Raw genomic sequence first — 17,145 nt, 5'->3', positions numbered from 1 at the left:
TTAAGTTTCTGTTCCCCTCGTTTTCTCACTAAGATTCTTCAGCTTGCTTTCAAATTCACATTGGTAACGTTGCAATCTTATGAACGTATGAACTATTAAGTGGTCTTTAAATTCGCACCATTTTAAACCGCATAACACCATACGTCGAATTTTGTAATTCCTTTAACATATGTAGATCTGCCGATACCGGATTTCGATTTGTGGTACTTAAGTCTTGTAGGCCGGCGGCATACAACCTTAAAACAACAATAAATGCAAACTAACTTTAGTTCAATATTTTTTTTTGTCTTTTTAATACAATCATTCTTCTATATGTAGGTTACCCCAGATATGAAAATCTTGATTTTATTGATATTGAGCATTTATATGTTGGCCTGTTGCAAAGCTATACAGAAATTTAAGGTGATATTGTTTAAGTATGAAACATCAATGTTCTTTAGTGTAGGTTTTTCTTAATGCTGGTCATGGATCGGCGGCAGACCTGTTCCCCGTCTGTGTAAGAACCCCTTCCTAACTCGATCCACATACACGTTACTCCGCGAGAAGGTTTCAAAGGATTGGCCCAAACGGTGCCCGTAGAGTGAAGATGAGAGTAGTGGAATTGTGCGGTTCTTTTCCTGGAAATACACTTTCCTATGTTGATTGAACTCTGAACTATAATGAAAATGATTTACTTATCGTACTTAATACCGAAATCAAGGCTTGTCAGAGAACTTGTTGGGTAAAGCCGCAACCTCTTGTTTTAGAAACAATTTAATTTTCAAACTCATTTTCAATAAGGAACAGAATAATTAAACATATGTTTTTCTTGATTTTAAACATTTTATATCAACTACACTGTATACAACACATTCTATGTCAAGAGTGAGAAATTTAATAAATTTGATATAATTAGTGAATAAGACAATGTTCTTTCTAATCAAGGTATTTGCAAAATTTGGAACTTATTCTAATTGGTGTTATACATATAGTAACATCTAGATGTATTTTTAACGAACCTCCTCATGAATAGAACAGCCGATCATGTCGACGCTCTTCCGGTCATCCCGGTGCATCTTGGCGTTGTAGCCATTCTCGGCGTTGAAAAATCGCTCGTATGGTGAAATTACCTCGGCCTTTAAATGAAGATGATAATTATTAAAAATTCAAATTAATAAATTCATCGAACAATATATTTTCGAAAAAAGGAGCGTTGTATATTGATACACTTATTTCAGCAAATTTGTTATTTAACAAATGGATTTTTGATTTTGCTTTATAAAATTATTTGATGCTTGTCACCAAACCGGTCATGAAGTACTGCGAATTTCACCATATAGTGATGCAAATGGATAAGAATATCTCGCCTATTTCTTGGACTAACCGGTCTGTGTCTGTAAACAAGGGTTTCTTTATATCAATGTAACGGACTAAGCCTGTAGTTTATGAAAATGCATGTTGCAGTTGTGAAAACAGTGGTAGAACATTGCTATCCAAGATGGCGTCCAAGATGGCCGCCGAAAATCATTGTTTTGAATATAACTGTCCTTATAATCAAAAACAAAATAATTTTCTGTCAATTTAGTGATATCACTTAAAACTTACAATCAAAAAATTCATATAAATTAGATAAAAACTTGCAATTAATGGTTAGCTAATGATTGCACCATTTTATTCATATAAATGGAGATAATCCGCTAATAAAAGGTTATTTTAATAAAAGAAATCTTACATAAGAATATATAAATTGTGTTGACTTAAATATTATAATAATATCTCCATTTATTTGAATTTGTAACCAAATGTTTTTACTAAATGGATATCAAATATATCTTAAGAATTATGGTTTATTTGGCAATTACGTTTAGAGAAAAAAATGTTTGAGGCATGCCATCAGTTCTATGCATTGCTGGTTTCACCAAAGGTCAGCGCTGACAGACAGATTCCGAGGTTGCAAAGATCAACAAATAGAAGTTTGATCAAGGTTAATAATTTACACTGATAGTATATTTAATAGTACATGTACACACTTGTATGAAATAAAAATAATGATTTAAATTTTAAAAAGCCTTGAAAGATGTGATAAAATATAATTAAGATTTTATAAATAGAAGTACAATTAATAAAGTAGTATTAAATATCAGCTATAAAATTCTCTATACATACTATGTATTAATGTGCGACAATGTATAATAATGTAGCGGATTAAGATATTACAATACATGTATTTCTGCATTTTACCGCTATATTGTGTCGACGTTGTAAGAACATGTTTCCAGTACGTTAATTATTAGACTAAATAGAGCCAAAGTTGTTCTAATGCACTAATGCTTTAACCGACCGGGGACAGCCGTACACGAGTGGATGTATAAACAACTGAAATATTTGCTGTCTACATCCTAACCCTGAAGCAGCGATTTGTTTCTAAAATAGCCCTTGGGTAAGAGTTTTTCTTGGCATAAAAATCGTTTAAAAACAAAATGGCCGTCTATTTCCCGGGTGGCGGTAGGTCGGGTCTATCAAAATGCCACCTGCCGGGAATCAACCACAGTCAGTCCCCGAGTTAACCTACCACCGTTTGTTTCGTCCTTGCCCCGAACCAGGCATCTTTCCGAGCAGCAATGGCGTCGTCCAATTCATGTCTGCTCCATTTTTTAATGCCTGGCCAAAGTAGGGAGCCATTTCCAACCACAGCCAAGTGCTTCCGGCTGATATTGTCCGTCCGCTATTGACAACAACAAACAGTGTAAACACGTATATTTCTAACCCACTCAATGGTGCCGTGACACACCATCTAGAGTCATCTGACATACTGGGATTGTAAGAACATCATATTCCAAAAAGGTGTTTCTCAGATTCTAGAAAACTATTACCACTTTAAAATATAAATGAAAAGGCTGTACGGACCTTATCAATAAATGTTACATGGGACCAAAATTACTGACATAATATTGCCCTTGATTGAACATGTAGGCATACTGTATTCTTTTCTTGAAACTGCTGCCTTTTACTGCATCGTTCTCTATTTAACATTTTCCTTAGATAACATTCAAGAATTCGTCTTCTGATATACACTTACGTAAACTACGTTTTCCCACCAGCCAACTTCCTCTTGTGGAGTCATAGTAGTCTTCCCATATAGGGACATTTGTTTCCCTTCTTCCATGTTAAAGTGTAATATATTTTGGATAATTATTGCAGAGAAGGTGGGGTTTTTATCCTCCAGTTATTTTAATATTGTCAAGATAACCTTAGTGATGACGTTGACGGATTGTTTGACGTCATTAGGTAATTTAGCGTCACTTAAGTCATGCGTCAACAATATTCAGTAACAAGTAAACGTTAATATCTTTTTTCTAAATGAAAGTATCTACATTTAATTTTGCAAACCAAAAAATGCATCTGTATGGATAGAATTCGATGAAACAACAGAAAGTTTATGTAGTCTGACCTAATCGGTTAAAGTTACTATTCTTTAATCAAGTACAGAAAAAACAGATGGCGGGAATTTTTGAAGTTTTCAAGAATTCAGAACATGAACTAAAATTGGCCCAGTAAGGTGCGTAGATAAATTTGTTTTTAAGTGTAGGGGTCCTGTTCAATATGTGTGACCTAGATTGCCACCGATGGCGGTGCATTCTAATTTCTCGAGATGAAAAGTTAGATTTCTCGCAAGCCGTTTAAAATATTATCCCCAACGCACAAAATACCGGTGGTTACCTATTACCGGTGTAATCCGAAAAGTCTGAATTTCTAGGTCATGAAGAGCACTTCCGGTATTCTTTGTTTACAATATCTATTCGTATATCTCAATATGAAACTTTCAATAAATATTTAGTTCCTTAGGGTGCTACTTGACTAAACTTCTGACTTTTTAATGTTGAATAAAGATGCCAATATTGAACTCCAGAAATGGTGGTGGGATCCTTTGATAGGGCTAAAATAACATTGTTTTGATAAAAATGGGGAAAATATAAGCATAATTTATTTATTGTTAACTTTTTCCATACTTATTTATCTAACTAACTTATCTACATTCTCATGACGATATTTTTTTAATATGCACTTTATTTCTGCAAGGTAAATTATAATTCTATACCCAGACCTGCCAACATTGCTGACATAATAATTTTAGCTTAATAACTGGAAGTTTAATGCAGTACCTACATTTCCCATGATTCCACCGGAATTTGGTAACTGAAAAATCCAAGATGGCGGCCACGGTCGGTAAACAAAAGGCGACTAGAAATCAATAATTGTGTTTTCTGGTATAAAAAACTTATTGTTACTAATGGCAAAATGATTTTTCATAAATATGAGTGAAATTTAAAGAAGCTTGCATGTAACCTGGCCAAACTTCCATTGGATAGTTGCTTATTACACCGGTAAATGGTACATCCAGGATAATCACCTTTTATTACAATTAAGTGTAGGTTTGTGCTTGTGAATTCACAATCGAAACTCCTCGGCTCATTCGGAACTCCGAATGCTCCTCGTCTACAAGATTAGACTGGTACCCTTCGTTACTTTTTGATAAAAATCTAACGACAGGTATGCGCCAATCCGGATCAGCAGTAGTCATTCTAAAATGCCGTCTAGGCTTCTTTTTTAAATGATGGTTAGCCTGGGCTAACCATCATTAAAAAAGCCTGAACGGCATTTTAGAATGACTAGGATCAGCAGGTGCTCGTCAGTTGTCAATGTCAACAAAATGGCGGCAGGATTTTGGAGAAATATCTCTTGTTGACTGATTTATTTAACCGGATAACCGCCTGTATTCATTTATCTCAGTCAAGGTCCTTGATATCAATTCATAAGCCCAACTGAGTGGTCGTCGTGGCTCGAAACTGATATAAAGATAATTATTTAATTATTTATTGAAGTCTTAAAAACTCTCATTAACATAAACATAAAAACAATTTTTAATAAAACAAAAATAGTCAGCTAAGCTAAAAATAAAGGGACTTAGGAAGTTTCGAGAAATTGGGCCCAGAATTTAGCAAAGGTGCTTGTCACATTGCCTGGATACAGTAACACATTTTTTTTATTATTTATTTTGGTCAAAATAGTGAATATATGTCATTTAAAAATTTATTCCACAATTTTTCATTAAAGAAAATTAGTATAATGTATAAATAAATATGTGACGAGCACCTTGGAATTTATCTGAACTCACACCTGAAGGACCGCATATCAAGTTTATGGAGATGCTTTGGAATAATCTAAAAGTGTCACAATAATACATCTGTGCAGATGTAATCAATTCTATTAACCCATATCTATTAGCTGGATTATATTCCAACTATATTTATGGCATTACATCTGCACTGATAATCAAACAAAATGAGTGGATTGATGTCTTAAAGGTAAGATTATATCCAATAAACAATTATTTAATAAGTAAATTTATCTCATATATTCATCATGGGAAAGCAAAATATTTTCATTCGTCTTGCGCCCAAAAGTCACATGGTCTCAGTTTCAGATTTTGGTTCAAGCATTTAGCTAAGCTGAAGAATATTTAAAACAGGTATACAGGTACATACCTGGTAGGGTACAGACATTACAGACCACGGACATTACGGACCAGACATAACAGACCATAATTGGGGATATAACAAACCATGTTTAGGGACATTATGGACCATGATAAATATTTTTTCTAACTTGTTTTAACTTTATGACATATCATATTTGCAGACAATGATATATAATTTAACTCATAGTTTGTTTTTACTTTATAATGTACCATATTTCCGGACATTATGAACCATGAACTATATATCACTCACAGTTTGTTTTAGAACAAAATTTATAAAATGCCATATTTGAGGTCAATTATCGACAATGATTTATAATTTTACATACAACTTATGTAAACTTGCAATTGGGATTTTTTATATGTTCTTAGAGGTGATAGATTGCTTTCTGAGATAAACTTTGGATTGTCATATTTGTTTGTTTTCCATTTCATCTGTTTTAATTGAAAGGTTCAGTGAAAGTGCGCCATCACACTGGGTTTTCACACTTTCATGATAACCAATTAAAGGCTGTCAGTATAACGTTTGTTTCTTTTATTATATACCATTCCAATTATAATTACGGGCTACAATTACAAATAATTAACACTGATTTATGCAACAGAAATTGCCAGAAACAGTTTTAAACATCAGTTGAAGTGAATAAATTAAAAAAGAAATGTTAATAACATTATAAATCATGGTTTGTAAGTTTCTCAAGATGGTCCGTAATGTCCCTAAATATGGTCGTTATGTCTGGTCCGTAATTTCCATAGTCTGGTTTGTCTGTAATTTGGTATATATAGGGGCCCAACTGTATCGTACACACGGTATGCCACAAAATATATACAATTTTAACAGGTTGAAATTCAAAAATTCTTCAAAATCTTCATGTTAATTCACTTACAGCTCTGGCTTTATACTATTTCAAGGCATAATTGTAAGTGTATCTTTATTAATAGCTTGGCATCAAATTTTCTAACAAGTCCTGCTATATAAATTACAGAATTTAAGCAAGCCTGGAAGACATTTTACCAGTGCAGGGCTAACAGGCTTGTTTTAATTTCAACTGCTGGCATATTAGCCATTTTTAGCAATGATAAAGTTAAGAAATTCTTAAATTGGAATGAAACTTAAAACAAACCTCAATGTTTGTAATATTTATATATATATATATATATATATATATATATATATATATATATATATATATATATATATATATATAATAATAATTATTATTATAATGTGTTTATGAAATTTCATTAGATAAAATAAATTACCAGTTTATCAATATGATATTGATTCGCATGTAATTCAAACTCAAGACCAGTCAGTCAAAACAATATATTTATTGTAAAAATAGAATTATAATGGGCTATATAATATTGACAAGAATGTTCCAATTTTCACAATGATTTTTTTTTAATTCTTTTCTGGTTTGTAAATAAATGACAAGAATTTATAAGCCCCTTAATGCTTTTCTTGTTGGCCACCGCTGGGATTTGAACCTTGAACTTTTTTTACATGGTAAGAAGTGTTTTTCTACACAGTGGCTGTGTTAAGAGCAGCATGGAGCAGTATGTCGTAAATATATAATTTCTTACCAGAATAAGTACAAAAATCATTAATAATAGTACAGTAACGAGGGCATACAGTCATTTTATTAACCACCTATGCAGGTAATTTCAATGTCAAAGTTATTTTGGCTAAAAAAAGAAGGATATATGGTAATCCATCAATGTATAAGTAAGTTAATGTGCAGACACGAGCATGTGAACTCTGACCTTTAAATGTCTTGTGTGACCTTGACCTTTGAGGTATGGGCCTGGGTCAAGGTCACTGCACATCGTCTCAATGAGGACAACATTTGTACCAAGTAATATGGTAATCCATCAATGCATAAGTAAGTTATAGTGTGAACACGAAATGTTACTGACAGACAGACAGATGGAAAGACTGACAGACGAACAAAGTGCATTCCTATAGACCCCTCCCCACTCTATGGCGGGGGATTAAAAACCCATCAATCAGAATAGGGTTCAATCCAAAAAATATCCCCTTAAGATTAATTAACAATTTTACAAGACAAATATCAACACTGAAATCTTTATTCATTAAATAATGTTGAATATTCAATAAAATAGGAGAAATTCAAGATACTGATCATCACTTGTAAAAATGAGCATAGACTGCATAGTCCCCACTGCGGGGCCACCTTGAAGGTAAAAACACAGCCCATTTCCCCGGCTATCCCCGGTTTACCCCTAGACCTGGGGGGGGGGGCGTGGTTACGATTGACTGGTGCATTAATAATACAAATAACTACAGATAACATTTGAAAGTCCATGAAAATGTGCAAAATCATCAAACAAGTATCCATAACAATTTGCACATAATTTTTATGCAGTTATCATATTTTTGAAACCTCGAACTATTCCAAAAAAGTGAGGGCACATATGTTAAAAATATTAAAAATGTCAAGAATAGACATATATAATAAAAGTAAAAAGTATAATGAATCTAAAAAATGCTATGTGCCATGCAATGAATAGTTAAAAATAACACACTTAATCCAAAAAATGTATCCAGGTGAAATGCAAATTTTGTCCCAAAAAAGACGGTACCGACTTCTGAAGTATAATTATTCGACTAAGTTTGTCTTTTGTGTAAATAAAGAAATAAGATATCGATAATGTATATTCGTCGGAAATGGAGTAAATAACACCAATATACCAACATGTTATACAAAGGAATACAAAAACGTTTTTACATCAGCTCTCCTGATTATTTACTACTAGTCATTCTAAAATGCCGTCCAGGCTTTTTTTTAATGATGGTTAGCCTGGACATATTGGAAAGTGCCTCATAAAGGGTTTATATTTCAAATTTTATTGAAATTGGTCAAAAAATGAAGAAGTTAGAGCATTTTTTTTTTATTTTTTTTTTTTCGAAAATAGATCGGAAATCGAGGTGAAATCCAGATTTCGAGAAGTGAAATCCACTCATAACTCCTTTATTTTATTTAGTAGTTTTTCTTTTTTGTATACATATTGGAAAGTGCCTCATAAAGGGTTTATATTTCAAATTTAATTGAAATTGGTCAAAAAATGAAGAAGTTAAAGCAATTTTTCGGAAATCGAGGTGAAATCCAGTTTTCGAGAAGTGAAATCCACTCATAACTCAGTTATTTTAATTAGTAATTTTTATTGTTTTGTATACATTTTGGAAAGTGCCTAATAAAGGGTTTATATTTCAAATTTTATTGAAATATATCATGAAATGAAGAAGTTAGAGCAATTTTTCGGAAATCGAAGTGAAATCCACTTTTTGAGACGTGAAATCCACTCATAACTCATTAATTTTTAAAAAAAAAAAAATTTGTTAAGCAAATAATTGAAAGGGCTTCATAATGGGTTTATATTTTAAATTTTATCCAAATTGATCCAAAAATAAGAAAGTTGTAGACCTATTTTGAAAAAAAGATCGGAAATCGAAGTGAAATCCACATTTTGACAAGTGAAATCCACTTTTTGAGACGTGAAATCCACTCATAACTCATTTATTTTTTGATAAACAAATAATTGAATAGGCTTCATAATAGGTTTTTATTTCAAATTTTATTCAAATTGATCAAAATATAAGAAACTTGAAGTTATATTTTGAGGGCGTTTTGTGGTGTATGCATAATTGTTTATTTTTTTCATGATTTTTGCTTAATATATTTCTTTCTTTTTTACACAAAAAACAATATATATGACATTTCTTAACTACTAATGTAAATGAATAATCGAGTTTCGTATATAATTTCAATTATATAATAATGATAAAAGGAAAAAATATCCGAATTAGTTATGGAATAATTTCATTGCTATAAATGACAAAATTCGCTGCACATGTCATACCCAGTGTCATAACATTGCCGATGGATTATTTCTATCCCGCTGTGAATAAGCCGCGGGGTGGGCCATAAAACCATTATCGTACGGTTGAATACACAATTTCTGGGCATCGATTTTCTACAAATTTTACATAAATGTTCAAAAAGGATAAAAAAGATATTTAAAAATTCATTATTTAGAAAAGTGCATTTGCGGTTTACATACTCAAAAAGCGGTACGTCCGCTGCAAATAGAACGCGTAGTAATCTTATTAAGAAGTTAAACTTCATGACTTAACTCTTGAGAATCTTAATTAATTTAAACTTAGATCAATAAATACAACTCTTAAATACTACATTTAATTAATGATATAATTAAAAAAATTACGAACTACTTTAACTGATGTACCGGCATACATCCGAGGTTGTTTTCGATAAAATGGCCGAGGAGTTCCGAATGAAATGACCTTTCAACTATAGGGCAGCGGTTTATGCTTTAATCTCTACTCTAAATGATAAATCAAGCAAGAATAGATACTTAAGGTATAAAAGTTTCAGGAATAATGATAGTTTTGATTGACAGTGTATTGAGCATGTGAAAACATGTCTATCAATCATAAGAACTTTTTTTTTTATTGAGAATTTTCCACACAACGGAAGTACATATGACGTAATGGTGACGTCATTCCTATAACTAAACCCGTCCCTGCATTTTTTATGAAAAACACTTTCGATTAGTCCTTCATACATAAATACACACAAAGCTAGCTCAATCTGATAGTCTGTGTCAGGTTTTCCAGTTTCACTGCCTGTCACCCAAGTGCCTGTGCGTCTGTATTTTCTAAGGCATTTTGACCCAAAATGCCATTCTTTGAGCTTTTTCAACTGAACCTTGACTCAAATGGCATTCTAAGCATCAAATGGGGCAGTTCTACACATCTTTGCACACATTTCAAGTTCTCGCAGTCAAATTTTCACCAAATTTGGACATTTTCAGTGCTAGTAAGATTGCAGACGACTCATTAAAAAAAAATAGGCGAAAGTTGTGAAAACCAGGAAATGGCATATTTTGATCAACCGGACAAGATAAATGCATTTATTTGTGAAAATTTGCCAGAAATAGTGAAATGCAATACATTTCTTACCAAAAATAACACTTTTTAAACAAAGCAGTTTGGTCCCTTCATGTGAAAACATGTCTATCAATCATAAGAACTTTTTTTTATTGAGAATTTTCCACACAACGGAAGTACATATGACGTAATGGTGACGTCATTCCTAAACGTCGGAATTGCTACTTCAGACTGACTCAAAAACCGGAAGGCAGCAACATATCAATAATTTTCTAATATATATATATAAACCCATTCTGCATCAGAGCAAATAACAAAACCTTCACCTTTTGAATGACCTTGTAAATTTGTATTATGTAGCTATCTGGTATTGCTCAAAATAGTTTTACACAAAACCTGTTTTATTTTTTTTTTCAAAGTAAAGAGAACATTTGTCAGGCTTCTGTGGTATTGTTTAGTAGAGCAGTTAACAATTGCTTTGCAGTAATATCGAAATCAGGAACTAATTGTATTTGAATGCATATTTTTTTAAGATATAAATTAATTCTTTGATTTAGATTGGACAGAGAAATGGGGCCGAGAATCAGAAAGAGAAAAGCTAAAGGTATATTCAATAAATTAAGCCTGTGACCAACGAAACTATTAGAATATTCGATTAAACATAATATTTTAACCTTTCCAGCTTGTGAAATCACCGATTGGCCTCCAATAAGTACCACGATTAATTACAGATTTGCAATTTTATAACTTAACGAGATAAGTTTTAAACAAAAGTGTGTTTAATCTTAATGACTATGAAGGGCTGGCTCATTTATTTTGCTCTATCATTCATAAGCATTATGATTTTACACACTGGGTTCTAACTATACTTAGACTGTAAAATGTGATGAACAACTTAAAGGGACTGTACACCAGATTGGCACCCAAAAAAGTTTTTTTCTGTAACGAATCTCAGGACAATTATTTAATAAAATGTTTCACTCTTTGATATCATAATTGTAAAAAGCATACCAAAATGTAAAAAAAAAATCGAGTCGGAGACCGGATTGGAACCGGTGTCGCCAAAATTGCAGTCCAATGCTGTATCCACTGTGCTACGAAGGCTTACAGTAAGCAGTTGGAATATTTAAGCTATATACCTAACATGGTCATATTACGTGATAACATTGACTAGGCAATTACGCATACGGAATTAATTCTACTAGGTAGACATACCTAGTAATAATTTTTAATGAAAAATACGAAAAAACTGCAAAAAATAAATTAATTGTAAACTATGTTGTACTTCAGTTGGTAAGTTCCAATGCATTGTACAAATCGATACCAAGTTTATGTCAGATTTCGACAATTTTCTTTTTTTCCCCGCAGTTTTATCATACGGAGTACAGTCCCTTTAATCTGTAAAATGGACCATGCACGTTATTCGTACTGTTTTTCGTAGTCACTTTCTAATTCAAGGGGGAAGGCGTGCACCCGACAACTGTCCCTGATTGTAAAGTTGTTGTTGTTTTATTTCAGATATCAGCATTACGCAAAAGGCTATTGAGGAAAACAATGCTCCGATTGCAAAATCAAGGTATTACCATGATTAAGTAATTGATAGTATTAGCATACAATCCAACTGATAGTATACGTCACTATTGTTATATATTTTATATAAACAAAAACAAAATTATTAAAATAACAATGTAAACTGAAAGTGTTTCTGAATAATTAAACTAGCAGACGTGAATACAGTTTAGATTTCATCTCACTATAACAATATTGCAACATATTTGTTTCAGTGTCCGGCATGACCAATGGGATGACAAACTGATTGATATGATAGAATTTAGAATTCAACAAAACATAACATTTCTTTTGAATTCTTTACATGGAGTGCATGCATTTAACAAGAATACACTTTATCATGCCAACTTTTAATGTGTTCTTTTTTCTTTCTATTTCATCCTGAAGAAAATATGACAAGAATGCCGAAAATGAAAACTATGAACATGCTGAAATCAAAGGAAAAAGCAATGAAGACATTATGTAATAAGTTTGAAAAAAAAAAATGGTTATAATTTTAAATTGACTTGAATTCATTTGAATATTTTCAATAATCAAAATAAGCACAAGCCTGCAATCACTGCACTGGAAAAATGTTTGTAGGTCTTCATCGAATTCTAATGTAAACGGTAATATTACTTGTACTGGCAAAAACAAATAAGACAATAACAACAAGGAACACATGATGCGCCTGAACACTCGTCCATAGAAGCGAACAAGTTTTTTTTCCTTATTAACTACAAGTTCAATTTTGTACAAGTAGCATGCACACAAAATAAAAACAAGGTTTGATTCATATGCTTGCTTTTCAGCAATCCTGACACCAAGAAAATAAATGCTTTATTGGCTGACAACAGCACAGAACCTGGAGACATAGATCATGTATCAAATCGTTTGAATGACAAGGAAAGAATTAACGAAAACGCTGAGGAAGAAGATTTAAATGTTTGTATCAGTGCTATAGAATCCTACAGTCAGGAATTAATAGTAATTATTATCGATGGTCTAGTGTCTAAAATAGAGGAAGAGGCACATGACAGAGTAGAACAAATATCGGTTGACAAAACACTACATGCAGGTGTTAATGAAACTAAACACACTATTGGAAACGGTACACATGTGCAACCTCAAAACAACTCTACGGCCTATGGCCTTACTACAAAAGATGAACGCGGGGATGAAATAATTGATGAACACAAAATACCTTCGCCCACAAAACCAACCAGTTTTACCAAGCAAGGTGGTCTTACAGCACAAGGGTACCTAGAAGGAGAAGAAACTGTCGGAGATGTTGCATTGGATAGACAGATTAAAATTGACAACACAAAACGTGTTAATGAGAAAGGCGATGAATGCAAACAGGTAGACATTTACACTGCTGAAAACAATGGTACGAATATTGAATCAGATCACAAAATAGATGAAACAGAAAAAGACGTCAGTATGTTGGAAGAATCGAAACAAGAAAGTAACGAGACACAAAACAGTACAGTAAGTATCCTAGTACAAAATAAATACGATGCATCTATACAAAATGGAAACAAACCAAACCGAACATGTAAGGCGTCTCCTAGGCCTAGTGGTTAAGAGTCCGCCTACGGAGCGGGGGTTGTGGGTTCGATCCCTGGCTGCGTCATACCAAAAGACGTTAAAAGTTGGTATAAGTAGCTCCCTTACCTGGCGCTCGGAATTTAAAGGGTAGTGCTTGGAAAAGTGGTGTACTCAGTACTGGTTTAACCCAGGAATGTTGTACCCCGTGTATCGGTGCTTTACACCGACCACGTAAAAGAACCAAGGGGTCTCTTCGAAAAAGAGCTAGGGTATCGCACCTGGAGTTCCTTGTATCCCACCACTGTCTCTTCAGCGTGCTGTCGCTTAAGCAAAACAAAGGACCCCGTTGGAAATAAGTGCTCGCACTTTCACGGGTTATCCTTGACCGCAAGGTCTAAAGAATTACAATTACAATTACAATTACAAGACTATGATAAAGTTATATTGACGTTAATAAATGAGACAGGATATACAACTTGTTTTTGTACTCAATTTTAGACATGTGACGAAACAATCGTGAAAAAAATAATTTGTAAACTAAAAGATTAATTTTGTTAATATTAGTTGTCATTACAGGAAGCAGTTGGCACAGAAAGTAAAGATCGGGCAAGTAAGTAAATATTCATATGTTTACACCTATTTAAAACAGCATAGTTTCATACTAAGTCTATTTCGATGATTTAATAAAATTATTTTGGTTTGAACATAACTTATTTTGAAAAAAGAAATGTTGAGGGGAGCCAATGGCTTGTATGGAACTTCTTTCCTAAATTACTTTTGAAATCTACAAGATAACTTATCTTTCTGTTTCTTCGACAATAATGTAATGAGTATTGTATATTTTAAAAGCTGTCTCAATCTTCAATCACTTAATGAAAGCTTTATTTTAACTGCATAAACATTGTAAACAGATAGTGAAAGTATGAGTAATACTGAAGAGAAGAGTCGTTCAAGTCAAGATATATCGAACTCACAATTGGCTGATATAGACTGGAATTCACAGTTCCCATCAAATAGGTAGGTGTGCTTAAAATTTATTTACTGGTTTAGTTTATGAAAAGGTACAAATGACAACATATTTTAATCCACATTTTTAAGAATTTGTTTGGAAGCTAAAAGTGCATGTCAGAATACTTATTTTTGTTGTAAGCACGATTTGAAGGGAATGCGTCCCTTGTATATATATATATCGAGCATGTTTGTGGCAGAGTACCATATCTTAGTTGATACAATATAAGGCAAAGCAGAAATAAATAAAACATTTTTTCCTTCTAAAATTGGTGTGTTTTAGTACTATATGTTCATACACTATACATCAATATGTACGAGTATCAAGTTGTTATATTTTGCAGTCCTAACACTAGTATAAGGGAAATTCAAGAGGTCGACACAGTCGAAAAATACGAAGCAGTTCCTGCTCACAAGAAATCTAACAAAGAAAACCTTAACACTCATCTAAAGACAAAGTATGAAGATGGAACAGTGATAGTTAAAGGGCTTATCGCCGAAGTTGTACATTTAAAGTAAGGGCACTTTTTACATTGCAATTGTTTTATGTGAGCTTTTTAGGACCTTAGTAGCTACGGTAGCTTTGCAAAAGTATCATAACGTAAATTTATTGGCTGCTCAATATCGCATTCATTTATTTGTAGCATTAAGCAATTATAATGATTCTCGTTCTGATATTAATTTTATGTATTGGTTTCTTTCAGTAAACTATTGCTTTGGAAGAAGAGGGATCTTGGCACTGCGAGGCGACAGCGTCAGAAATGATGAACATTTATACTCCATGCTCTCAACATTGCAGCCGGCATTTTAAGAAGTCTTCAGTGCAGTCGTTTGAACATTGAAAATAGTTTTTAACTTCAGTTCATTCAAAGTCGATGTTGCTGAACATTTATGCTGCTAAGCTCAGTTTTGTTTCCAAAATTTAAAAGAATTAAAACGAATCAGTTTTTGTTGTTTCATGAAAAAATCGAGGTATTGCCATGGCGTCGACTGCCATTGTCATCGTGCAAAATCTTTGCAATATGAGAAAATTCGGTCAGGATTTAAAAAATGGAATTTATTGACAGCGCATATTTATTTTAATGCCAAGAATTCTGACTAGTTACGGTTCCTGAGATAAACCTAACATTCATTTCCGGTGATATCGTTGGCGAGTCACCGTTTTATTATTACTTTAATTACCGCCAAGGTGGAGAGAAGTCCGGCTCAGTGGAGTTTGAAGTTTATACCAACGGTAAAAATACGGTAACTAACGATAGTTCTAATTACTTAGCACTTCGAACTCTGTTTAGCATTGTCACATAATTTCTGTAAATTTGCATTTCGAATATTTGTTCACAACAGTCGCCATGGTTTTAACTTCGTCATCGGCTACACACAGTCGTACCCTTAAAATTCAAATTTGGAAGCTCCAGCTTTTTAAATTCATTATCCACATTGATCAGTAGGTTTTGCAAGTTCTAACATTAATTGCGAAATCCTTTAAACCAGACACGAACCACGGACGGATTGTAGCTATGTACAGGCAGTTACCAATACACGCTTAGTTTTGGGAAAAGGGTGCATCAACTAGTAGGGCAACGACACTATTCCACTTTTACTTATATGATGTTTTATTGAACGTGCGCAGCTACTAAATCAATTTGGAATCTTAATTTCATTTGAGAAATTAAAACAACCAACAGTGAACAAACCAATCTGTTATACTTAATACATGCACTGTAGATGTGCTTTTGTCAAAAAAGTTATCTGTGATCTCTGGACTTGAAATGGCCACGTTAGGAGTTGTTTCACTTGTTCTCAGTGGGTTTACCTTGGTAATCCTGCTCATTGGACTTGCAATTCCATACTGGTAAGTGATTTTCAATCAGCCCTAATGCAAACTGCTGTCTAACTGTGTTTGATACTTAGAAAGAATAAAACGTTTTCTATTTTATATTGTACTAAACATCAGTTATCCATCGATTTGTGTGTAATAAATTGCGCAGAAATCATGTTTCTTAAATAGTAAACATAACGCTATCGAAAAGATCATACTTATTTAATTGATTTTGCGTGGTTGGGAAAATGAATTAGAAATTTAAATACAATAATTTGTAAAAATGATTTTCTAACCTGAATTTTTCTGTTAAACAAAGTATAGTTCAACATTTTTAAATTTAATAAGCCGTTATTTAAAAAAGGTTCTAGTATGGAGTTATTTTCTGTGTTTCCATTAAACGTAAAAGTTTTAAATATGTTAACATGGCTGGTCCATGTATAATAAGTAGTGGTTTTGAAATACTTTTTTACGTTGATTGAAATTTGTTAAAAAATACACAAAGTGGTATCATAGAACTGGGTTGGTCCTTGTACTTTCCATTATTTTATTGAAAAAAGAAACTACAATATACAAGGTTGAAACAGAGAACTACAATACACAATGGTGTAACGGAGAACTGGGGCGGTCCCTGTAGTTTCCATGGTTTTACTGAGAGGAGAAACTACAATACACAATGGTGTAACAGAGAACTAGAGCGGTCCCTGTAGTTTCCATTGTTTTACTGAGAGGAGAAACTACAATACACAATGGTGTAACGGAGAACTA

The 17,145-nt window shown here is 33.0% G+C and overlaps 2 protein-coding genes across 6 annotated transcripts; one reads left to right on the top strand and one right to left on the bottom strand.

Annotated features, from left to right (window-relative positions):
• Positions 1 to 331: 331 nt before the first annotated feature.
• On the bottom strand, positions 332 to 4,440 carry LOC128224655 (uncharacterized protein C5orf49 homolog). 2 transcript variants are annotated; one of them, XM_052934588.1, is made up of 5 exons: positions 4,401 to 4,440; positions 3,059 to 3,229; positions 2,552 to 2,704; positions 999 to 1,115; positions 332 to 617 (listed from the first exon to the last, which is right to left on the bottom strand). In XM_052934588.1, the coding sequence occupies exons 2-5, from the start codon at positions 3,143 to 3,145 to the stop codon at positions 453 to 455; spliced, it is 522 nt and encodes a 173-aa protein (XP_052790548.1). In that variant the 5' UTR covers positions 3,146 to 3,229; positions 4,401 to 4,440; the 3' UTR covers positions 332 to 452. The 2 variants fall into 2 exon arrangements, with proteins under 2 accessions (XP_052790548.1, XP_052790549.1); XM_052934589.1 differs by having other exon boundaries at positions 3,059 to 3,138.
• On the top strand, positions 3,482 to 15,454 carry LOC128224654 (uncharacterized). 4 transcript variants are annotated; one of them, XM_052934585.1, is made up of 9 exons: positions 3,482 to 3,538; positions 11,009 to 11,055; positions 11,970 to 12,027; positions 12,408 to 12,482; positions 12,812 to 13,490; positions 14,127 to 14,160; positions 14,462 to 14,567; positions 14,903 to 15,073; positions 15,263 to 15,454. In XM_052934585.1, exons 2-9 carry the CDS (start codon positions 11,022 to 11,024, stop codon positions 15,321 to 15,323), a joined length of 1,218 nt encoding a protein of 405 aa, XP_052790545.1. In that variant the 5' UTR covers positions 3,482 to 3,538; positions 11,009 to 11,021; the 3' UTR covers positions 15,324 to 15,454. The 4 variants fall into 4 exon arrangements, with proteins under 4 accessions (XP_052790545.1, XP_052790544.1, XP_052790547.1 ...); XM_052934584.1 differs by lacking the exon at positions 3,482 to 3,538 and adding an exon at positions 3,785 to 4,247; XM_052934587.1 differs by lacking the exon at positions 3,482 to 3,538 and adding an exon at positions 4,252 to 4,364.
• The last annotated feature ends 1,691 nt before the right edge of the window (positions 15,455 to 17,145 follow it).

Source organism: Mya arenaria, chromosome 17 (assembly GCF_026914265.1).
Source record: "Mya arenaria isolate MELC-2E11 chromosome 17, ASM2691426v1".
In the NCBI taxonomy this organism is placed as follows: Eukaryota; Metazoa; Mollusca; class Bivalvia; order Myida; family Myidae; genus Mya; species Mya arenaria.
Note: the sequence above shows the minus strand (reverse complement) of the source record. Positions and strands in the feature narration are given on the sequence as shown.

Excerpts from the sequence above, each read along its gene's own strand:
- LOC128224654 (XM_052934583.1), top strand. Across the intron at positions 12,483-12,811 it reads AAAAGCAATGAAGACATTAT|CAATCCTGACACCAAGAAAA; the intron begins GTAATAAGTTTG and ends CTTGCTTTTCAG. Across the intron at positions 14,568-14,902 it reads TCACAGTTCCCATCAAATAG|TCCTAACACTAGTATAAGGG; the intron begins GTAGGTGTGCTT and ends TATATTTTGCAG.
- LOC128224655 (XM_052934588.1), bottom strand. The coding sequence starts at position 3,145 with ATGGAAGAAGGGAAACAAATGTCCCTATATGGGAAGACTACTATGACT. Across the intron at positions 2,705-3,058 it reads GGTGGGAAAACGTAGTTTAC|CGGACGGACAATATCAGCCG; the intron begins GTAAGTGTATAT and ends TGTTGTCAATAG. Across the intron at positions 1,116-2,551 it reads CAAGGACGAAACAAACGGTG|GCCGAGGTAATTTCACCATA; the intron begins GTAGGTTAACTC and ends CTTCATTTAAAG.